This window comes from Ambystoma mexicanum, chromosome 3p, assembly GCF_040938575.1.
Source record: "Ambystoma mexicanum isolate Mex_15411 chromosome 3p, UKY_AmexF1_1, whole genome shotgun sequence".
NCBI lineage: Eukaryota > Metazoa > Chordata > Amphibia > Caudata > Ambystomatidae > Ambystoma > Ambystoma mexicanum.
In genome coordinates, this window is record NC_090925.1 from 173,572,385 (window position 1) to 173,596,777 (window position 24,393).

General features: G+C 47.2%; 1 protein-coding gene across 1 annotated transcript; it reads left to right on the forward strand.

The window, feature by feature from the left end:
• The first annotated feature begins 345 nt into the window (after positions 1–345).
• Positions 346–24,123, forward strand: LOC138579511 (homeobox protein NANOG-like). The gene is made up of 4 exons (XM_069649831.1): positions 346–572; positions 19,791–20,038; positions 21,568–21,654; positions 22,005–24,123. Exons 1-4 carry the CDS (start codon positions 389–391, stop codon positions 22,434–22,436), a joined length of 951 nt encoding a protein of 316 aa, XP_069505932.1. The 5' UTR covers positions 346–388; the 3' UTR covers positions 22,437–24,123.
• Positions 24,124–24,393: the final 270 nt, after the last annotated feature.

Genomic DNA, 24,393 nt, shown 5'->3' on the forward strand with positions numbered 1-24,393 from the left:
AAATATAGAATACATCAATTTGTTTATAGTTTGAAGCCTTGTCATTATAACTATTTAATAAATTAGTTTGTACCAATCATGGATTCCCTTCAAAACAACTATAAACGGGCAATGACCAAGTTTGATTGCGATTTTATATTTGAAAGATAGTAGTACAGTGTGTGGTAAATGTAGCACAGCTCTTAAATCGGATGTTGCTCCCTTCTCTCCCCAGTATGTAAACGGGGCCCTGCCCTTTACTGATGGGAAGGCCCTGCGTGATTGCAAGGTTCCTAGGCGGCTTGGAATTGTGGGGCACACCTGCAGCCTCTCCTCTATATAAAGGCCTCTAGGGCAGCCGGGAGGATTTATTTTTCTCACTTAGGCCGATCTCCTGCTACGCGCCACTATGAGCAGCCCCGCTTCGCCTCTGACCCCCGGCCAGGGGTCCAGACCCGCGGTGAACTCTCAGCTCCCCGGCCCCACCTTCTCGCCGAGCAGCGGCATGATCCACTTCCGCTGGAACGCGCAGGCTCAAGCGGAGGGCTCCGACTGTGTCCTAGTGTACGCCGAGAAGGGCGCCCCGGCTCCAGGTAGGGGCGCCTGCCTGCCTGGCCGGCCGAGAGTGAGGCTGGCTGTGAGTGCGTTCTGAGGGACTTCTTACCCTGCCGTCCAAGTGGGCGTCACTCTTTGGGTGTGCCTGTCTCTCACGGAATGTGGTCCTCTCTGAGGCGCAGCGTAGGCTCGCCAGGCACCCTAGAGACGACATATAATGTCGGGCCTGTGTTGAAATTAAGTGCGTTTGCCCCATTTCAGCTAACCGTGATTGCGTTTCCCACAACGCACGATTTTGTGAAACGGTTGCAGGGGTGGGGAAAATGGGTCACCTGATGACCTAGCATCTTCTAGTTGCCGTAGGCCAACCCACCCCCACACCCCCCCCCCCTCTCCCGCGCCCCAAGAATGCGGCCTTCCATCGGCTCCTCTTTGTAGGTTGTTTTGTGCCAAATTCTTAATACTTCCGCCTGCGGCTATTTATGTTGCAACGTTTGTAGGATAACGAATACGACTGTTTAGGTGTGTTGAAATAAAACGTGTCTCCTTTATGTACCATTTTTGGGTGGCGGGCAAATAAGGCCTCCTTCATTCTTTAATGGTCACAACTTGACAGGGTCAAACTGGTGCCTTTGCAGAATTAAAGTACATGCGCACTGTGAAGCGGTAACGAAACCTTCCAATCGTCACGCTCTACTCTCATAGCTTACAAGTGGACCCCAGTCATGGCTTTTCACTTAGTTCTGGCCTGCCTGGAACTGTAGGCCCGTACTTAAAGCTGGGCGTTAAACGAAACTACACGTCCCATCATGCAAAGCGAAAAGGTGTTGGCCATGACACGGCCTGACTTGGCTGAACCTGCCTGCTCCAGAGTACTTTCATAGACTTCTGCGCCCAGTGACATGGTAATGGGTTGTGTTATCAGAGGTTTTGCTATGTGCCGGAGCACTGTGCGTAGTCCGTTGTAAAAATGTGTTTTTTATATAGCTCTTTAACTCGGCTAATAGGGTACATGTTGGTATTAGACGCTGAATGGTATATAGTTAACAGCGAAATTATGAAGGCATCAGTTGACCCTTTTGGAGACCTGAAATGCGTCTCGTCCACCCTCTCCTGCAGATCCCCTGTGGATGAGAGCTGCAGCGACTTTTAAGGTTCGCCCCTATAGTGTGTTGTATATACTTTTTGGGTAGTAGTTCATAGAGACCGCGATGTAACTCCGTCCCAACATTTATGATCCCGGCTACACCAAAAATCAGGGCAAATAAAACTGAGGCTTTTTTTTGTGTTTTTTGTTTTAATCAACTTGAAGAGTTGTTGTGACGCTTTACCCATCTATATTAATCTCACAATTTTATAAGTCCACAATCGAGCAATTTGGATATGAATCTGCTATATTCTAAAACTTTATACGTGGGTTTCTCAATGAACATTAATATTTCAATGGAACATTTCACAGAATGCATATTTGGTTAAAGCATTTGATTTTCTCCTGCATCAATTATGGTGCTAGAGAATTTGACATCACTTGCATTCAAATATCAGACCCTCCAGGTTATTACGGCATGAAACGGCAACTATTACGGCGCAAACTTTTATTTATTGCAGCATTTTTGCACGACATTTTGTATTAAATGGAGGGCGTAAGACTGCTACCTTGCAGGAAAGAGGCAGAGTGCAAGGCTACAAGAGAGCCAGGGTGTCATTATGTATCTTCTCTATTAGAGTCCCAGATGTCTCTGGCTTGGCAGAACAGTTTGTGTTGGCTACATTTTTGGTTTAATGTGCATGCCTATTAGTATCAATTGTAATGCTGAACATATTCCCCCTGTGTTCTCCAAACTCCCATCACAACTTGCATTACTCAACCTCTCACTCTTGTCATATACATACTTGCATGCTGCGTCACAATGTGAACTCCCCAGCCACACTCCAAATCATACTTGCAACTCGCACATTACGCTCTCCAATTCCTCCCGCACTATAATGTCCTTAATTCTTTTGTGCTGCTTTTTCATCTTCTCGCATTCTATCGCACTCTTCCCTCATCTTATACTGCAGCTCGCTGTCTATTTCTGGCAAACCGCTTCCTCTCTGCTTTCTTGCCCACTGCTCCCCCTGAGCACATGCTCCCTCTATTTTCTGTAGCTCCAATCTTGCTCAGATTTCTGGCCCACTGCTTCCACGGCTCTTGTGCACTGCTTCCTCCTCTGGCCCTCTGCTTTCTTGCCTTTCACTTTACATCTCACCATTGTAAAGACCAGAGGGGGGGGCTCTGCACTTCCCTCTCTATATGGTAGAGGGGAGGCACAGAGACCCCTGCCAAGACTCTCTAGTATTGGTAGACGTAGTCGAGCAATCCACGCCTAGCTTCTCGGGAGGTGATGCAAGCTGGTTCTTAAGTACAGTTTAGTCCCCAAGCACCCACGAAGGAATGTCCACACACTATCGGTTAAAACGGTCTTTAAATATTCAGTCATATACACGAAAACGATAACTCACTTTGTGCTTCGAAAATCAACAATGGTAAATATGTACAATTCTAAAGTGGTACCACTAACGTTACTCTTATTAAAGTGCATACGGTCTGAATGACACACAGATCAAAATAAAGAGGAAACCAGCAGTAGAGGGAGGAAGGAAAGCAGGATGGTTGAGCAATAGGCAGAGTACTGGTAACTACCATTAAACACAGCTGTGTGGAGATCCCCCCCCCCCCAACCTGGGCAACCTGTAGAAGAAAGATACAAGCCTAGTCCATATATTGTTCACCCTTAGACTTCCCAATAGTTCTGCAACCCCAAGTACCTTGGTGTTGTAGATTTCCGCGTCATGGAAATCGACAACACTTGAGTGTCCTCCCTTTCAGGCAGGAGTCACGGGTCGTCCGTCCGGATAACAGGTCGAGCTATGACGGTGAAGTGGCTGCGTCATTCCTAGCGGTGCTCGTTGACGGGGAAGCGTAAACATCCTGCCAGGAAGAGGCGTGCAGGGCACCTTGGTGTCAATGGTTCTGGACCGCAAAGAGTTGACCAACTGTGGCCCAGCAAGGGCGTCGAGGAGTCAGCGTCTCTGTGGTCTTTGGGTGGCGGGAAACCCACTGACGGATGCTCCTCGGCACGTCGATAGTTGGGTCTTCTCCAGCAGGATACAGCGGCGACAATGCAGAAAAGAGCGTCCTTGGATCAATTAAGTTTCTTAGGCAACGGGAGCATGGCGGTCGGCGACAGTCCGGGTGCTTCTCCTTGGAGTTCCGCAGCAGTCCCCATATCGGGTCGGCATCCTGTCGAAGGTCTGTCTACCAGGGAGCTTAGGCAAAGATCAGCTGTGCACAATGGTGGCTCGGGAAGAGGGCGCCTTACCAGGTCCTCTCTGGGTCAGTTCTTGAAGCACAGCAGCTTTCAGATTGCGAAGGAGAGCAACAGCAATTCTTCTCGTCCATCAGGGCTCAAGCTTCACTCCAGTTACTCGTCGTAGTGGACTTCAGCTTCTGAACACAATTCCTAGAGGTGAGAGATCCCCAGATATACTGTTGATCTCCCATTCATTCCGCTGGGTCGCACTCAAGCATCCAATCACGACTATGGGCATTCATGCAGTCAGGCTCAATGGGTAAGTACAGGTTATAGTGTTTGTTGAACACTAATAAGATAAGCCTCCTGACTCAATGGGTTGATGCAGGAGACAATAGCTGTACCTAACAGGGGCTAACCCGTGTAAACAGGTGCGTATTGATTTCGACAGCCAATCGGGCACACAAGGTATTCAGGCCATTCACTTCTCGCCAGACACAACAATTATGTGTATTGGGACAAGAACCGAGCCATTCAACACTCTAAGCTGCATTCATACCGGTTTCGGGCAGGGCTGTTTCCCATTGTGTCAATAAACCAGATACTAGAGTCACAACATAGAATGTATATTCGTCACATTCCATTCACCCAGGTCCCACCCACAGGCGTACCCACAACATATGGTTGTTGAGAAGGCTCCAGCCAGTCTGGTCGGTACTTCCCCCACACTACCATATACAGAACTTCCACCCAACCATCGGTCAGGGGAAGGGACAGAGGCAGGGCTTCCTGGGACTTCAGGAAAATCAGGGTAACAGATGATGGACGGCAAGAGGCCTGGGGGGCCATTTTGTCTCCATCAGGAATCTGTGGATTCCAATGACAGGGCCTGGGCATCCCAAAATGGAGGATGCTCAGGGCACCAGTCATTTCAGCACGGAGCTGCCACCTGCCTGTACCTTGCTCTGTGGGTCACACACAGATGCCCAAAAACATACACTAGGAGCACAGGGTTGTACCCCCAACCCATGGGTGCCATAAAGGTATCCCACAGGTCCATTCACCAAACCAAAAGGAGAGGGAGCTGCACCGCCAGGAGTCCCACATGAACTGTGTGGAAAACATGACAGAACACACGATAAAAAGCAGTAAAGGACAAGGATACGGAGGCCCTGTCCCTCCGATGCATTTCCAGCATCACAACCATCACACACCCTTTCTCTCTGACCCTTTTTTAAATTATTTAAAATGTAGATTTTGATCCAGATCCTCAAAAAATGGGTCATTTAAAATGCAGCCAAGGATATGCTATTTTTAGATGACCCATTTTTGGAAATGAGCTGGTCACCTTATTCTCAAAGGAGACGTGTGCATTTCTGTTGAGCTGTAGCGCAAATTGTGCGCTGCCCAGCATAGAAGCGCTCTCCTGACAATGTTCTAAAAGTGCTCGGTGCATAGAACTGTGGCGGGTCCCTCGGGGGGCCTGCCACTGTAAAATGCGACCCAACAATGCATTTCTCTTCTGTTTGAGGAACAGAAATACAAGTGACACAGCGGTGGTTCATATCTTAACAATAAAAATGCATGACTGGGTCAGGAAAGACCGTCATGCAGTGGCCCCCCAGCCCCTGTGCACAGAGTTGCCTACAATTTGTGCACATTGTATCTTGCTTAGAAATTTGGGTTGTGCTTTTAAAGTGGCAGAAACGCCCCCTGATTTGCGCAAGGAGGTTAAAAAGGTCATCTGAATTGGTGCATATATAAAATGTGCCCATTCAGGTGTGCATTGGGCTGCTTTTTATGGTGCAAGTGATGAGATGTGTTTGCGCATTTCTTTTCCTGCATCAATTTTTGAGAACTTGACCCACTGAGTTAAAGGCTTTTTTTTTTTTGCTGGTGTTTCTGCGCAAAACGGGCATTTCCGCAGCATTTTGCGGGATCGTAAAATTGCTATAAGGGAGAAGGTCTGAAATAAATCTATGCACCTACTCCCCTGTGCAGGTGGAATGTTGACTGTTGGCATTCTAGAGACCACTTGACGTATATGCAAGGACCGGGTAACATAAGGTTGTGTGAGCCATTTAGAGGTAAAAGGCAACTTGTTTGCAATGTTTCATGTAAGATTGAATTCATAAATGCTGTCCTTGGTAATCAATATTCTGTGTTGAACCCACATGTATGGCATGTGTGGGTGCAGTTCTATATAGACCTGTGTGCTTTTCATTAAACCAGGATTTGTTATGTATATTGGTGTTGAAGGCTTTCCTTCCACGTGAATGGGTTTCTTTCTATCCGGAAACGTGCAGTTTTAAAAGGGCCTGCATGTAAGGCGAGGTTTTCAATCTCTTTATTTCAGGGCTTGGGATGTGCTAGCCTCCAATAGCAGATATTTAGTGGTCCATTCTTTCCTCCCCTCTCCACCACTACACCGTGCCCTGCCTAGGCATTTAAAGACCAGACAATGTGCAGAGGAGTTGCACTTCAGTTAATGACTGGAATTCATTATTTCAACATGGATTTCATCGCGCAAACATCCAGACTATGCTATGGCTCTCCTCGGTGCCATTAACTGTGTGATGTCACTCCAGGGAATGGTATGATAAAGGTGGGCACAGCCTAATTAAGTACCAACGGTAATCTCCTGTTATACATTTTAAAGGGAGAACTACCTGTAGGACCATGACACCTTGTGTTCATAGAACAAAAACTCTTGTGCTTCAAACGGCAGAACTGCCTAAATTCACTTGCTAATATGCACCTTTACATAATGTAGTCCATAATTTCCAAAACTGTTTTAATCATATTGTCCAATCCAATAAATTGACAGTTTTGCATTGACCAATGCATTTTGGACTGCCATCCGTCGTCTGGGCTATTAAGTACTGAACAGCCATACATTTAAACACGTATAAATGACGAAATGTGAAATAAAACACCAATCCTCAAGTTGCATACAGTACACTCAAATCCATAAAGTCTTTGGAACATTCATCTTACCTTGATGGAATGCTATGCTGGAAATGCCTAATGGAGGGACGGGGCCCTCCTGTCCTTGTTCTTATATTGCGCCCAAACCCAGAGGTGCCAAGGCGCGTTAGCCTAATGGTTGGAGCAAAATTCAAACTGCTTAAGGTTGGTGTTTGAGCATAAGTGCTAAGGTTACAGTGTTTGAGCATAAAGTGTAGGCCAATGCATGGTGCCAGCCACACATTGCATGGCGGCAACAACACACAAATGTGTAGTCCAGATCAAGGCAAATACATGGTGCCTGTCACATGTTGCATGGCGGTAGCTACAGATGCGGGGTCAAAATCAGTATACAAATACATAGTGCAGGCTGTTTATGTCGGCAACATCATACTAGTGCAGGGTCAAACTGAACAGACAAGGAGCACTGTGCCAGTCCCAAGTTACAGGGCCGCGTTGTACAAAAGATGCATAGTTCAGAACACCAGACAATAGCATGTAGCCAGTTTCATGATGTGAGGCTACAGCTACACGTGTATTCTGAGTCTGGTCCAAGGGGGGACACAAACCGCAACCTAGTCCCAATGGGAGTGGGGGTTCATAACATTCATGTGGCCAAGGGGTGGAGTGGGAGGGCAAACAGCCACACGGGCGCCCAATGGGGAGAGAGGACAAACGGGGTGTTCTGCCCCTTCTATTTGTTCTGTTTTCTGCCACTGAGGTACCGTCTGGACCTTTAGCAGTGCAGCTCTTCATGTTAATCTTTTGGTGAACATGCATCACCCATGGGATACCCTTATGGTACCCATGGATGGGGGTACACCCTTATACCCCAAATGTGTTGCCCACAGAGCAGGGTATGGGCTGGTGGCAGATGCATGCTGACTTGGCAGTGGCTCTGAGTGTCCATTTCTGGGACACCCTGGCCCTGCCATAGGAATCATTGGATTCCTGATAGAAGGCAAGATGTCCCCTGGGCTCTGGGGCTTCCTCCTGTCAGACTGACTGGAGCCTTCCCAGGTGTTGTGGGTACACCCTAGGTGTGGGACCTGGAGTCTGAAGTGAACTTGCATGCTCTGTTGTGGGTGTCTAAGTTACTGTGTGCGACACAATGAATGAGGCCCTGCCTGAAACCGGACAGGAATGCAGTGTATTGTGCTGAAAGACTGAGTACTTGCACAAATCAACATCTTTTGTTATGGGTGTCTGGGTGGAGTGAATGGCCTGAATGCCTGTGAGTCTGATTGGCTGCCTGGCTGCATGAATGCCCTACTGTGTGATTGGCTGACTGAGACTGGCTCAGGTAGAGTGAATTGGGCACAGATGTGTATCTGGGGAATACTTCAGTAGCTGGAGTCTAAGCTTAGCAAGAAACTGCTCCTTGAACCCCAGCTGGAAGAGAAGTCTGCTGCTGCATTTCTTCAACAATCTGAAAGCTGTTCGTCTCCCAAGGACTGATCCAGAGGACCTGCAAAGGAGACCATTGTGTAAAACTTCTATTCATCGAAGTATCCTGGAAGCCAGTCCTGTGTGCCTGCCATCCAGAAAAGTGGCATTTGAACTCCAGCGAAGGAGTGCTGGACATCTCGAGCCAGAGAAGTCCATTGGTGTTGCTGTGTAACACCCAGAAGAGGGGGGTACACTGTCATAGTGCTGCTGGCCACCCAGAGCTGCAAAGTTCCAACTGCCTAATAACATTTCAAAGGACATCTTGCAGTCACCGCTGACCACTTTGTCCCACCAGGGAGTCAAGAATCGTTGGGTACCATGGAAGGTCTGCCAGTGGGTTTCCCGCTAGCAGATGCTATCTAAGTTGCCTCAATGGTCTGGACTTGGTGAGGTCCACTCCAGCGGTTGAGTTCAGGTTGCCAGAAGCTGTCCAGAGGTCCGTGCTGCGGCTGCAGCACTGAGAACTATGCACCCATCACCACCAGAAGTCATCGGAGGGTGCTAGGTAGGGATGTCACGATATTGATTTTTTGACGGCATGATAACCTTCATTTGAAATGACGGTATACCGCGGTTATCGCGATATAGCACACACAAGGGTGTAAATTCAAATTAAGTCACAAGGAGGAGGAAGGAAGCTCTAGTCACTGAGGCATGGTGTCAAAAGTACTTGCAGGGGTTCAGAAGCTATGGCGCTGCTGCTTGTAGGCTGAAAGAGCATGGTTAACACAGAAGCACACATCTGGAAGACATTTAAAGCATAATAGGGTGGGTCAGGGGGGACATGGCCATATAAAAAGTTATATTTTTCGGATCATATGACATGTGTGCGCAAGCCGATGCATTACACTCGGCTCAGTCAGGACTCAGCAGTGTGGGAAAATGTAGGCCCTCTTTCCCCAAAGGTATTGCCTTATTACTTAATGTACAGGGAATGCATTGGGGATGCCAAATAGTCAAGTCACTGTAATCCAAAATTGCAGGGGGGTTGAGGGGCTGGGACTAAAGCCCATTTAGAAAGATGAAAGGCTGAGTTGACTTAGCAGGGATTGGAACCTGCAGATCACAGATAGCTCAGCAAGTTAAGGGCCTACTGCTATCTTACCGGCTATTAAATAGTTTTGCCATGCAAGGAATGATGACCCCCAAGAGTATGTGTAGACTATTGGACTCTTGCAGTTAATAGCTCAGTCTTCTCTGCCTCGGATGGTAGAACTAGACCTCTGGTGTTACACCATCTCTGATGAGCCCTTGCAAAGCATGTGCTGCTGTGTGCTCTGCAGTGCAAGTGCAAGCAGGGCTATTAACGTGGCACTGCACGTGCTGGAGGATCTGGGCAAAACAGTCACATTTAACTGGTACTGGACTGGTAGGGGTTGGGGATGGCTCCCAAAGCAAAGGGCCTGGCTGACAGAATTAACTTTGTGTTAAATAAAAAAAAGCCATGTTTAATGTTATGCTTCCAAAGGAATTAAACATGGGGCTTGCCATCCTTGCAGCAGACCTCCACTCCAGCTCTGATCCCACCTCGTGATGGTACAGCGACCTTGCAAGCAATTGCACGGGAATTCGAGTGTGCTGTGCGCATTTGATCTGCATTGTGCAATTTGGAAAACGAGCTGATCTGTATAAATAAGATCAGATGCACTTGTTTTACAGTTGCAGTTCCAGGCCGTCATGGTGAGTGGCACAGGGCTGGAGTCAGTGGACTGGAGAGGGCTGCTGCAAGCCCCACGTTTTGTTGTATATAAAGGACAATACAACATGAGCATTTATTTTATTTTAGAAGATTAAAATGTTAGCAGGAAGCACCTGGGCACTTTTGCAACAAGCTGCCCATAGGAAGCTCCATGTACATGAAATTGCCAGTTAGGCAGTGGTGGAAGTGAAAAAAGGAACGCGTGGTACTCTGGCTGCATCCAAAAAGGAGGGAGTGCGATGGCCGGACAGATGGCGAGGGTGGGAGGGCCCGGGGGTCAGACCAGGATCACAAACTTTGGCTGAACAGTGAGTGAAGCAGGGATTTTAATCCATTCTTCAAATTTGACCATATAGCTACTTTCCAAGCTTTACTCAGTAAAAATAATTTGGATTTCAAGGCCTATAGTAATAGGTTTACTTAGAAAAAATGCAAATTGCAATTGCATAATAAACCCACATGAATATCATTGTGGCTTTAATTTCAACATCCCGAACGGTAAACTATAAGTCCCAGAATGCAAGATGTCAAAGTGAAAAATCTATTTAAGCCAACTGTGTACTTTCAGACATGTAATAAACTCAGATGGGTATGGAGATTGCTTGCAACAAACCTGCGGCTCGTTATTCATTGTGATGTTGAGAACAATTGATTAGTGAGTGACATAAAGCAACTTTTTTTTTTTGCATTTCAAGATGGCTTTAAATGGGGGCTTTGTTGCTCACTTTAACTATCACAGATCTGCAAAGTAATGGGTGCTTTGCGAGCTCTTTGAGTTGGAAACGTTCCATCATGCCACTAATAAAAGAAATGTGTTTGCAACCTGAGCACCTGACCTCGCAGTACCTTGCTGCCCCCCCCCTCTACGGCCCCCATCTTTTAATACAGCAACTAGTAGCTCGTCAAGCTCACCCTACAAACACGCACTAGTTTGCATGCCCTCTCCCCAGGCTGCAGCTGTTTGTCAGGTAAAGACCTATACGCCCTCCCCCCATTCCCATCCCCATACGGTTTCAAGGTTGCAGGCAGTTCTGTCATCAGGTTAAGGTCAGAAGACCCCACCCCAGCCCATTCAGGTAAAGCCTGCATTTAACCACCGATGCTCACCGTAGGTTAGGGCTGCAGGTTTCACAGTCACACCCAACCAGGTTTAATGCTGGAGTTAGAGGCTCCCACGCACCCTCCCACGCCATAGCAAAAGTCTGCTGATCTCTTACTCGCCCCCCTCAGGTAAATCTTAATGCTAGGCTCTGTGGCTCCCCTATGCTTTTTTCTGACACCTGCCCGATTTAAAAACAGTGGCTGTAACATCTCACTGTGTCTCAAAGGACTGCCCCCCACATCCTCGCTACAGCAAAAGGTGGGATACCTTCCTTGACCACAGACCCTATACACTCATACCTTTACTTTACCTCATGGCTGCCCCTCCGTTTCACCTCACTGTCGTATAATTACACCCACCCACTTGTATAATTTTGCACTGCCAATCTGTACCACCCGACCTACCTGTACTATTCCACAAAGCCTACCCGAGGTCTCATCTCCCTATTAATCCACACTTTAACTATTTGCCTCTTCCACCTCTGGCAGTCCTCGTCAGGCCACGTCTTGTAATGCCTACCTATCCCCTCAGTACTGGCCCCAGTCCACCTCACCCCCATGCCTGCAGACCTGCATAGCCACGGAAAACTGCCAGTGCTTGAATGCAGCCTATTTGGCTCAGGAGAAGGCATTTTTCCCCAATTGCACTTTCATGCAATTGGGGAAAAAAACACACCTTTCTTTTTGTGCTGGCTACGGCCGCGTCTGATTCAGAATCCAGGGCACCAGACCATGTTGGAGTGGCAAAGGGCTGCAAATGTAATTAGCCCGTTCCAACACCCGCTTGTCATCTGCTTTCTGTTGTCACTCGAGTAGCTTCTGTTGAATCCGCTCCACTAACAGCAGCACCGGCCGTGAATTGTTCAGGGTGGTTTTATGGAGCCCGAACGAGCACTCCGACAGTGCTGAGCTAACTGTCTCTCTGACTTCACTCAGACACGTGTCGGCGTCGGGCACATCTACTGTAAGCAGCCCGGGCAAACTCCTCCTCCAGGCCCAGGCTCCTGGATGCAAACAGAAGCCAGTGCCCCCGGGCAAAATCCTCCTCCAGTCCCAGGCTCACTGACTGCAAACAGAAGCCAGTGCCTCCACAGCCCTGTTTGCATATTGTAGCACTGCACACGTGCACTACAAACACGATATCGGTATACCGTGACAAACAAGATAACGGTAATTTAATGATAGTTAACTTGTTCATGGTGTTCATACCGGTATACCGGTTTACTGTTACAACCCTAGTGCTAGGGGTCTTATCCATCCACCAAGCCTTTAAGGATACCACAGCAAGTTTCTTCTTCACAGGACTTCTACAGTCTGAGAAATCGTTGACCAACCGAGAGCACTGCAAAGAGCCTAGCTGCCGTTAAGTAAGACTTTGGTTCCTTTTTATTCTGGACTCGGCATCCCAGTGGCTCCTTCCAAAAGTGGTCATCCTCTGATGGAATCGACGTGTAATGCCAAGAAACTGCCACTTTTCCTGCCAAGGCACCAAAGCTACTGTGACAAGTAAGAACATCTAGCCTCAGGGGTCCCAGTTGTCTTGGATTCTGTTCTCCTGTGGCGTCTTGGGTACTTTGGGGTGGTAGAACCTTTTAAAGTAATTACAAGGTTGTTGAACAATATCGGAATGGGCTGTGAAAGACAACATATTTACTCCCTAATTTTTCTATTGCAGGTTGCCCTGGTGGCGGGGAGGGGATCATCACTCGGAATGACTTGTCTAGTCTTGAGAAAACTCTGCCACTGTTCATAACCTACTTTTCTTTCATATTCTATGCTAGTTACCTAATTTAAGAATTAACCTACCATTAAAACTGTCTGCAGTTAGTGCAGTCCTTGAATTCATGTAGTGTGGTACCACCTAGAGTGTATATATTTAACATTCTCTGAATTGTATTCCATGTACAAAGTGTTATTTATATGTATATACTGTTGGAAGTAACAACATTTATTTTATATAAAGCTGTTTTATCACCTAACATAGTGTGGACATTCCTTTGGGGGGGAGGGGCTCTGGGGAAACACTGTACTTAAGCTTTCAGGAGGTGATGCAGGCAGGTTCTTAAGTCTGGCTGCTCGCTATGTTTACCAAATTGAGCCTTGCTGGGGGTTTTTGTACCTTTACCCTACCATATACGGGGCAGAAGTACAGATGCCTTGCTCCAGTATTTACAAATATCCTGCTTAATGAGAACAATGTTTACCTGTGTCCATAGCAATTGTAGAGTTACATTTCTGTGTTCCTAAAGGTTAAATACTAGACGCTGTCATAATTTGTGACATTGACTCCATACTTGGATCACTGTATATTCTCTCATAAGGGATTGGGTTCTCACAAAAGGATATAGAAAAGTCCCTCGTTATGAGAAACGGTTTCCTCATGCATTACAATATATCTCCATTCCTTTTACCACAAACGTGATGCCTCTCCATGGCAACTCGAGACTCCCTGTTGTATGGTGCATGTACAAAGTTGTTCCTTAAGACTGCGTGATCTCACATGCGCTGTCATCAATGTATGATGTTATGCAAAGATAGCAGCTGTTTAAAATGTATCTGTGTGGTTTGTCCTTGGCAGAATTGACTAAGTCAATTTTGCCACATGCAAATCTTTCCCCTGATGCATCACCCCAACCCCCACTTACCTTGATCTCGTCCACTGCCCATCTTGACCCTGTGGCATCCATTCCGTGCCAACACAGGTCGGATTTTACACTGCAGAGTTGCCTTTTCTTTTTCGTCCCCCACCTCCCTGCTTCAGGAAGCGGGGGACCCCCAGGTCAAAAGTCCCCTGCTCCCCATGTTGAGCATTTATTAACCAATTTTATCTGGAATGGTACTGGCCGAACTCGGTCAGATGTACCTTCGATCAGTAAAACTTGATCAAATTGGTTAATACCATTTAAAAAAAAATGTTTAGTGCTAAGATGCTACCTTAGTCCTTTCTTCTGTTACCACCATCTTAAGTAGACAAAATAGTCTACTTGTTTAAACCACACAATCACTTTTATGATCGGTGCATCAACTGTAATGCAACTGGAGTGTGAGTACTGTTCAATGCTCATTTCTAAATAATAAAATGACAATCAATATGACTGTACTGTTCTGATGAAGGCCAAAAGTTAATGAGCAGTAACAATTGCAATGAGTATCGTTCAGTGCTCACCCATGAATGCCGAAATGACAACCATTATGTAACTGATCTGTTGACGTTTGGGTCGACATTAAGTAAAAAGCGAATGTCTTCAAAGGGGTCAAGATAAATCAACAGAAATCCCCATTTGCAAACTTGTGTCCAACTCAATGACCATGTCCCTCACGCTAAAGTTAATCAATACATAACTCAATCTTGATATTATTCCACAACTCAAACCACTATATTCAATTATGGAACTCCAATGTGCCATCTCAAATCTGGAGTTGAATTCTCATAGAATTCCAAAATTTCACGTGCTACGAATGCTCAATCTAACATTGATAATTTTTAGAAACGTGTAAAATAGCAATCCTCATTACTCCCATTGGGAGTAAGTGTTTTCAGTTTCTTTATCTAGTAGGTTTCCCTCCAGTTCAGTCTATTTGCCATAATTCTCATGTGGGTTGCTCTTCAGGCTCTTTGCAATGCCCTTGCCTCGCACTTCATTTTCAAAATCCCAGGACATCCTGTCCACCCACTCATCCCACTCCTCCTCCTCCTCTTCCCTCTCCATCTGTGCTTGCTGACCCTCCTTTAGCCACCCTACCACCATCCTTCTTGTCCTTTCCTCTATTCATCCCTGACGAGGTTGCTAGACAAGTCCGATCTATGAAAGCCTCTTCAAAACAGGTTCATCCCTGTTCCTCTAAAACCATCAAGGACCACATTGACACCCTCACTCCGGCCATTGCTGATTTTTGCAACCACTCCTTTGCCTCTGGATCCTTCCCCTCCCCTCTGAAGTACTCCTTTGTGCATCCTCTTTTCAAGAAACCCACAGCTGATCCTTCTTGTCCGGCTAACTAATTTCCATTAGTCCCTTTCTTGGCAAACTCCTGGAAAATTTGGCCATCTCTCAGCTTACCCTTCATTCCAATTCTGTTGGCTGTCTCCATGATCACCAGTCTGGCTTCAGAGCTGCCAGAAGCACGGAAACTGCTCTCCTAAACATCCGTGAAGATCTGCTCACCAACCTTGACTCTAACATTCCCACTGTCCTCCTCCTCGATCTCTCTTCTGCCTTCGACACGGTCAACCATACCATCCTGCTCAACAGTCTCTGTGAAAACCTGGGTATCACTGATCAGGCTCTGGCCTGGCTGACCTCTTTCCTCTCAGATCGACCCTCCCAGGTCCAACTTGAGTCCTTCCTTTCATCTATCTTCCCCTCTACCTGTGGTGTTCCCCAGGGGTCTAACCTCTCGCCCTGGCTTTTCAACCAATACCTGGCAACTCTCGCCCACTGCATTGCCATTTTCTACTCAAATTTCCAGTGCTACGCTGATGACGCAACTCATTTTCAGGCTGCCCTCTGCCACCTCCTCTCCCTATCTCGTCTCTGATTGCCTAACTGCCATTCAAGATTGGTGTGCCACCAAGGATCTTTGTCTGAATGCCAGCAAGACGGAGATCCTCCTCATCGGCACACCTTAACCATCCTTTCACCTCACTCTCTGGCCGGGCCTCCCTTGGCCGCCCTCCTACCTCCACTTGCGAGGCTAAGAACCTCGGGGTCATCTTTGACTCCACCCTTTTCTTCTCCGCCCACATCTGAGGTCTCTAAAGTCAAATTTCCGACTGCACCTCCTCAGAGGTACTCTGCCTTTCCTCTCCTTACCCCAGAAGCTCATGGTATCTCGAGCTCTGGTTCTCTCTAGCTTGAACTATTGTAACAGCCTCTTTCTAAATCTACCTGCCTCTACTCTCCGCCCTCTGCAACTAATCCAGAACAGGACTGCGAGACTTGTCCTTGGCCTCAAGCCCTGGCTTCATATCTCTCCAGCTCTGAAATCTCTCCACTGGCTCCCAGTGGATACAAGGATTAAATTCAAAACCCTCTGCATTGTCCACAAGGCTTTCTGGGGCCTGGATCCAAAATACCTTCAGCTATCCCTCCACAAATACCTCCCCTCTCGAGCTCTTCGCTCCTCTACCTCCAACTCACTCAGGGTCAGTCGTTTTGCTAAAACGAGCAGGGGGTAGATCTGTCTTTGGCTCGGGCCTCCCTCTGGAACAGCCTCCCTGCCACTCTAAAACTTGAGAACCATCTCCCGTTCCGGAAGCACCTCAAGACCTTCCTCTTTTCTTCTGCCTTCGCTCCCCCTCTCCCCTGCTGATCTGTTCTCTTGGCACCGTGCACTTGGCCACCCTGTCTTTTGGGCCAGGTACCTGCTCATCCTGCCACCCTCCCGCACTGCCTCTGGGCCCCTCCTTGCAGTGGGCTCTGTATCTGTACCCATACAGCCCCCCCTTTTCTACCTGCACTTCTCAGACCTACCCTGTCTGCTGCCTTAAACCTAGCACTTGCAAATTGCTGGCTGCATTACCACTGTTTGTAGCCTTTATTTCTCCCCTGCTTCGCACTTTCCACCTCTCCCCCCTTCCATGGACTTTTCCCCTCTCCCATGCACTTGCGCATTCTCAATGTCACTGGGCCTAGTAAGATCGCTGTTTTGTTCTCCCCTGTTCCCCTCCCTTGCCTTGTCGCGCTCTACTTGTGTACGAGCGCGATAGAAATCTGAGGTTTTTCTAGTCAATGGCTGGAGACGTTGTCTGATTGGACAATGATTAAAAACTAGGTTCTGGATCACATTTCTGTTTTTTTATATGGGCTGATTATGTATATTTGCATATTATCAATACATAAGTATTCTGCCATTTGGTGAGCATGCAGCACTGATGGGTTGCTCAGTTTGTTGGTGAGCAGGTGCAAGTGGCTCTAGGTCGTGTGGCCTAAGCCCCACCCACCTTCTTAGCCCTGCCACTTACTTTCTGCTCTTAGATCAAGGAAATCTCTTGTCCAGGATTCTGAAGTGAAGGGCATACAAAGAAAAGGGCAATTCCTCTTCGGACCAGGAGGGCCGAGGGCCAAACACCTGCTCGGACAACAGGTAAACCTGTTTTCTCCCTCTGTCCCCACAGGCCATATCCACCTTCACCAGGCAACGTCAACAACCTCACCCTGCCTTGTAATTCTGCAATGCAGCAACCTCTCCAACATTAGCCTCAATCCTTAAGCACCTTTGTACCATCCACAAAACAAGTTGATGCTCACCAATGTCTGCTCGGATATCACCCATGCAGCAGACATTGTCTACATCACTGCACATGACCTTGATGCCACCATCATCCAAGACCTGGCTGGCACCCACCTCTACCCACATAGATGTCCTTGTCCCTGATGGCTACAGCATCGAACACAGACTGGCCTAAGGTGGATGCCTCGCAGTCATCCACAAAACCATGTGGCCCTGCACCAACTTGATGTTGACAACATGGTCCCTTAGAAGTTCTCTCCTACCACTTCCTGATCTCCCGATGGACAGTCACCTTCCATCTCATCTACAGGCCACCCAAACTGCCTTCATTTAGTCACCATGTCCCTCACGCACGCCAACATCTTCCAAGGCAACAAGGTCACCAAACCGATGACTGAAGCGCGCTCCTCAGCCTCACACAACACAAGGCCCAACGCAGGAGAATGGTATCCTCTGCACAGCCTTCCCTCCAATACAGCTCTCCTCTCCCACTTGACTGGCCTGACCACCTGCCTGTACCCCTGCACACCACCCCAGTCGAGCAATCCCAGCAGAAACCCATCCGGCAAACATTCTGGTACTTCAAGAATTTCCCAGTGGAAGCCCTCACTGAAAACTCTCACCAACCTCCACCTCGCATGGACCGTACACCTCCAACCGAACTGCAACTCTCTGGAAGCACTCATGCCACCCTTGCAGCCTCAGCCCATTGGGCCTTATTATGAGTTGGTGAGCTGGGTGTTATTCTGGTGGTAAATCTGCTGGAATACCAGCCAACGGCATTACCATTTCGCTGCTTGGTTTGGCGTGTTTACCGCCAAGGTAAGTGGTGGTGGCAGTATTGGTCCCCATTCATTTGCATTCCATAGGACTCCATGGGGGGGGTTTCGGCAGAATTACTGCAGCAGTAATTTGTTGGTGGGAAGTGGGAGGATTTACCTCCACCTCGATGCTAGTGGTAAATCCAGCCTAACGAGAGCTGAAAGGTTGAGAATTAATCTTAACCTCTGGCATTGCTCCGTGTATCCCTCCAGACCATCATTCTTTGCCTGACCAGCCATTATAAAAGGAGAAAGACTTATGCAAAATCGGGCTTGGTCTCACCCCAAAAGGGGCAGTCAAGCCTGAACTGCTTGGTCACATCCCTCTGCAATAGACCACAAGCACCCCCAGCCATTTTTCAGCCTTGTTGGGCCTCACCAGTGCAGAGTAGCTTTGGTCTCTAGGCCCAGAAGGTACATGACCATTTCTGGGCATACCCGTCCCACTCGGTGAGTACAGCAAAACAAGTGGTGCACATCTCGTAATATGGCGATGCAGGAAAAGTGGTGGTCATTCCGTTAACACCACTTTTTTTCCTGCACCTCCATACTCTTAATGATCCCCGTTGGGCAGGGTCCATCACACTTGACATTGTTCTGTTCAGTCTATATGCATCTGCTAATCTCTGAAAGCAGTTCTTAAAGATGAACATAGGTCTTTCTATTTACTCACAATATTTTCTAATGTTTTAGCATCACTTTTTTGATTTGGCTAGATTTCAAAATGTCGCACAGACGTATTTTTAATTCATTGTGGGCTGTTTGTAACCTCGCTAATATTTGTGTATTTTTTCATATAAAGCTTTATTTCCACATCTCCCGTGTGGATGAAAACGATGGCTAATTTCTTAATTTATTTTTACAAATGTCACTAGGAATGGAATGTGACATAATTTGCGTCATGTGTCTCAGAGGATGGCTTGAGGACAACATCCTCGCCTTGGAAACAAGGCGACACGGAGCACCACAGGTTCGATATCCGTGTCTGCACTGTGAAACCTGTCATTACTAACCTATCATAACTGGACTGATCCTGAACCATGATCAGGAGACTTGGAGACGGATTGGTACATGATGGATCATAACTATTAATGCTGTATTTTTCTTAAACCTCGTGAATTCTTGTACAGAGGATGTGCCTTCCCAAATGATTGAAAAAAACCATCAATGGAACATTTCCAAGGTTTTTTTTTTTGAAAAACACGAATCTGCTTTTTAGAGGAAGGGCTATCAAATGTTTCAACAAATGGATTTGCCATGTTAGGTACTGCCATGGATCCCGTTACGCTGCCTTATTGAATGTAGGTTTTTTTCCAACGTAAAGCTAGTGCACCATTTTATAGTCTTCATGGAAAGCATACGAATGTTCAATAACTTGTGTTGCTGCATCTGTGGAGTACTATAGATTCAATGTCGCATATGGAATACCCTCGTCCTTGTTCATGATTAGTGTCTTTGAAAACAAATGTCCAAATAGAGGTTGCATGTCAAAGATCTGCATAAGGGGCCAACCCCTGAAACAATGGTCCTTCCAGGTTCAGGCAATTTGGGGGCGAGGGAGTGATGTCTGGTGCTCATTCATGAACCATGGTACATGTTTTGCGGGCTGGGATAAAGGGTTTGCAGTATATATCTTGGCAGGGGGTGGTGGCAAGATGGCTTGTTGCATCTATATCATTTGTTTCCTTCTAGACTGGTCATCTACATCTCCGGACTCTGCAATTGACTTATCTCCAACGGACCCCGTCTGCTCTAAGTTTGAGTTTCCCTCCCTGCCTGATGTGGACAAGGTGAAAGTGGCTGAGAAGAAGCCAAAGTTGCGCGCTTGCTTCTCAACAAAGCAGCTCCTTGCCATGCAGGAGCGCTTTGAGCAGCAGAAGTATCTGAGTCCCATGCAGATCCAGGAATTGAGCACATCTTTGGGCCTCACCTATAAACAGGTACGGGGTAATGTAGGATGGATGAGGTGGTAACCTAAATATGGCACTATACAGATGGCGGCTTTGGTGACTGACAATTTGGTTCTACATCTATAGGAAGCACACAACGTTGCACCTGCGATTGCAGGGAAAAGTCACAATCCCATGGGTGCATTCTTTTATGCGGGACCTGCACCGTCCATGTTGAGGGAGAGGTGTCGGGGCAGGAATCCCCAGCCACTACAGAGCAACACCCTGCTACCCCAACCCCTCTCCTACCACCACTCGCCTGATGCGGGTTACAGCTGCTTGCTTTTCTCCCCTGCTGTTGGGTCTGTGTGCTGTTGTGGGTCGGGTAGCCCAGGGCACAGCAGTGTGCTTTTATGTGCAACCTTTTGTTCCCCAGGCTTCCAGGGCTGCGGCATACTGAATGATTTTGTAGTCGTCTACTTTTCAGGGTGCAACTTGTGGTAGGGGGCTACTTCTCAAATAGCCCATAGTGGCCATGATCTAGTAGTGATGGGAGGCTACTAAATTTTCAGACTACTGTAGAATGGGGGCAGTCTGTTGACAAAACGGCTGCCCAGGGCTAGAGATGGTTTGTGCAAGTTAAGTGACTGGCTGAAGGTGGTGGTTAACGGAAGCAAGCAACTAAAATGTCTGGGAGCATTCTACCGAGAACGAACATTACCAAATAAGTTCTGGGAGTCCCTCTACCGAGAACTTATTTGTGAAATTGTTAAGAACTTGGGGTGACACCCAAACGTACCCAGGTTAATCAAGACGTGGTCCCCTTAATTACTGTGCTTATAGACACCGCTTCACCTCACTGAGGCCCGACTAGTCAGAAACACGGGTCTGGGGCTGCTGTTACACTCGTTCAGAGAATTCTAGAATTTCGGTGCTGGACTGCAAGTGGGTGGGATCAGACTGCTATGCAAATTGATGTCTCCTTTGTGAAAGGTACGGTGAGCAAAAACGTGGTTGTAGACGCCCCCTCTGCCCTCCGAGTGAGCACCTTCCCATAGAACAAGTTATTTGTCCCTGTTTGTTCTCGGTAGAGGGGCTCCCAAGCATTTGGGGGGAGTCGAGGGTCTGGGTGAGTGGCAAAATAATCTGGGTGATAAACCGGACCCCTTTCTGGTTATAAGCTGGGTGAATCTAGAGCACGACATTATATTGCACTGCAAGAGTTGGTGTTGAAGTTTGTGCAGTGGGGAGTGTCTGAATCTTGCAAAGCTTACTAGGTGGTACTGGGGAATCAAAGGAAATCTCCTGCCTTCTAAAAAAATTGTTGGTCTGGGGGCTTTGGGGGCTTAATGGCTAAATTGGTGGGAAAGGTTGGTGGGCTTGAAGTACAATCATGTGATCTTAGGCTAGTATTATACCGCACCCATATGTTTCAGAGTGCTAGTGGATTTGAGGGAAAAAACATGCCTTTTTTTAAACAGTTTACGCTCACCTCTCCCTGTTTGGGTGGGGATGGGGAAGTGGGGTGTCTGGGGGAACTCACATTTTCGTGCTATCTAAAAATGATTGTCTTCTGACAGGTGAAGACTTGGTTTCAGAATCGTAGAATTAAGAACAAGAAAGCTGAGAAGTACACAGCTGCGGCTGGGAAGAACAGCACAATGCAGGTAAGAGCCATGCAGCGATGCTGCCACAGCCTGTCACTGTCACGTGGTAGTCATTTCAGTGTCTTGAATCCTTGACATGCCTGTTCCAAATACATTTAATCTGCAGGAATTCCTGGATGTATTCAATAAATGTTTTGAATGCTCTGTGCACCCATGAAGAGATCACTCCGTGATTTTCTTGTAGATCCTGAGCATGCATCCCCTAATCTTGTTCTCTTCCTTCCTCTGCCTGCATGTTTCTCATTATGTTGGCTTTACCATACCCACTTGCCAGTGTAACAAGTGATCCTTTACCAAATAACAGCAGGGGAGTAAAATCTAGAACTGAGATTATATATTTTATTTTGCAGTTTAACTCTCAGCCTGTGCCGTGCTGTGCGATGCCACCAGGATTTCCCTCTGGTTACCCCATCCATGCCGGAGAAAATATCATTGGACCTGTGGCTGCTCCATTGCATCATCCAAACCCTACACTCATGCTTGGGCCTGAAGAACAGCCAATGAGGTGGAACGGGGATGTCTTCCCACTCGCCCCTGTTCCTCCCTTCAAGCAACACTCAGCAGGGCTTGCGAAGCAGGACTTGGATTTCTGGCCGAACATCATGGTGATGGAAGGCATGCGGCAGGGTGACTGCTGCAGTTTTCCTCCCCCTTGGACCTGTCAGGTTCCTGCTGGATTTTATCATGGCTACGAGCAGGGGCCGAACTGCCTTCCTTTGCAGAATTACCCACCTCAGTGTGTGATGGGCCCGCCTCAGTGGGGGAATGCAGAGCAGCTTTGATAACTGGACCTTTAGCCTACCTTGGACTCTGTCAAAGGGGTGTGAGTTATTGCAATGCTGTCGGCGCCTACAGCGGTTGTGTGGACGTCTAGTTAAAGGTGTGCGGCTTATGCTGGGGCATTACAGAAACTGCTAGCTGAGTGTACAACTCTTTGGGTTTAAAAAAAAAAAATGAAAGCCGGAAATGGCTCCCAACACATCTTAAACCTGTTCGTTCGGTTCTGAACAGCTATGAACCCGCACTATGGGGCCCTATGAATTGGCTATTACAATGATGTGGACACCGACACATCTGAGCTAGTTGGGTAGAGCCCATCTAGTCTGCGCCCCAGGATAATGGGGGTTTTGAGTCAATTTCCTGCTCTATGAATTGGCAGGATATTTTGAGTGGCGCATGTCATGCCTTGTATAGCTTCATCTGCTGTCAAAGGTGCTGGACATTTTTGATAGTGGAAGGGGTGCATGACATTACCATCTAAACTGTTATTCCTCTGGCAGTATAAACATTCAGATGGATCCGGTTTGGGGGAGGGGGAGGTGCCCACTTGTGTGGGTCCTGGAGGTAATGCTGGTATTGTGACGTGTTAAGGGGGCCTCAACTCAAACATCCTGGTCTGCCTGTGCATAGATTTAAGTTGGGGTTACAGAAACACATGGTGGGGCGGAGTATTGATATTCGTTCAAATTCTAGTTACTTAAGCTACCTAAATGGCACACTACAATCTGTGTAATATGTATTTGTTTTGCCATGTTCTCCTTCATACTGAAAACTGCATGCGTGGGCCTTCCAAGTAAATGCTTTTTAAAGGGAGGAAAAAATTGCAACTTTGCAGTTTACATCATAGATTGTTGATGTAACTGGCCGCCTGGCCTTCTAGGGTGGTTATTTAGCACAAGGAAGGTGTATGAAAGTACAAAACTAAAATGCTTACATTTGAGCTGCCCTTGAGGTCAGCAACCAGTTAAAGCGAAGAATAGAATATGAAACTCATCAGATTGAAGTGAACCTTTCTGTAAGACTAATTCAGTTTTATCCCTACTGGAGATCCTTGCTATGGTCTGTACTCGAACACGAATTGTGGCAATCTGCTTCCCTTAGTCCAGCAGCTGGCTCCCCCTAGAGCTAATCCACTGGAGGTGGTCTATGGAGTAGCCCCATCGCTAATGCCCATATATTCATACGGTGCAAGTGACTGTATTGGGGAAGGTATTCCTAAAAACCCGGGTGCTACAAATAGAAAATAAGAAGCCACTGCAGGTGAAGGCAGTCTTATCAAGCTTTCTTTGTTGATGAATGGAAAAGATTAATTATTACTACATCAATTCCCCCCTACTCCTGCAGGGAACGGAGCTGCTTCTGGATGGATTGCCCTGTTCCCTGCACCCCTCCATCGATCTTGCGTTTGGACTCCAACCTCTGCTCCCCATTGAAGCTGGTGGTCTTGTGAAAGCCTATTCGGCTTAGTTTTTATAAAAAAGGATTACTCTGCAATGGTCTGTTCTTATGGGAATTGCATTTTAAATCAAATCGGTGTCTGTTTTTTTACACCTAGAAATGCTACTGTAAATGAAACCCATTGTTCGCTGGACGAGTTTATATGGCTTTACTACTTTTGTATTTGTTTTTACTAATGGGTAATCGCTGGAGCTACTGTTTGACAATAAAGCTGCTCCCTTACAAAGGTGATCATGTTCTGAGTTTTTGCCTTCGGGTCTGGTTGCATCCCAATGTTTAAGAGCATGTGGCGCGGTAAATCTGGGGCAAGCACTGTGGTTAGTTGTGGTAGGCATCAGATGAACCTGCACTGCAGCCGTATCTTGGTATGCACCGTGATGGTAAACACTGGTCTCATTGGTATCACTTTTGCTGTTGTGTAGGGACACCTCCATACATAGTTCCCCAATGTGCCGATAGACAGCGATGGAAGGGCCTGTGCTGTATCTGGTGGCCAGGGTA

Excerpts from the sequence above, each read along its gene's own strand:
- LOC138579511 (XM_069649831.1), top strand. The coding sequence starts at position 389 with ATGAGCAGCCCCGCTTCGCCTCTGACCCCCGGCCAGGGGTCCAGACCC. Across the intron at positions 573-19,790 it reads GAAGGGCGCCCCGGCTCCAG|ACTGGTCATCTACATCTCCG; the intron begins GTAGGGGCGCCT and ends GTTTCCTTCTAG. Across the intron at positions 20,039-21,567 it reads TGGGCCTCACCTATAAACAG|GTGAAGACTTGGTTTCAGAA; the intron begins GTACGGGGTAAT and ends GTCTTCTGACAG.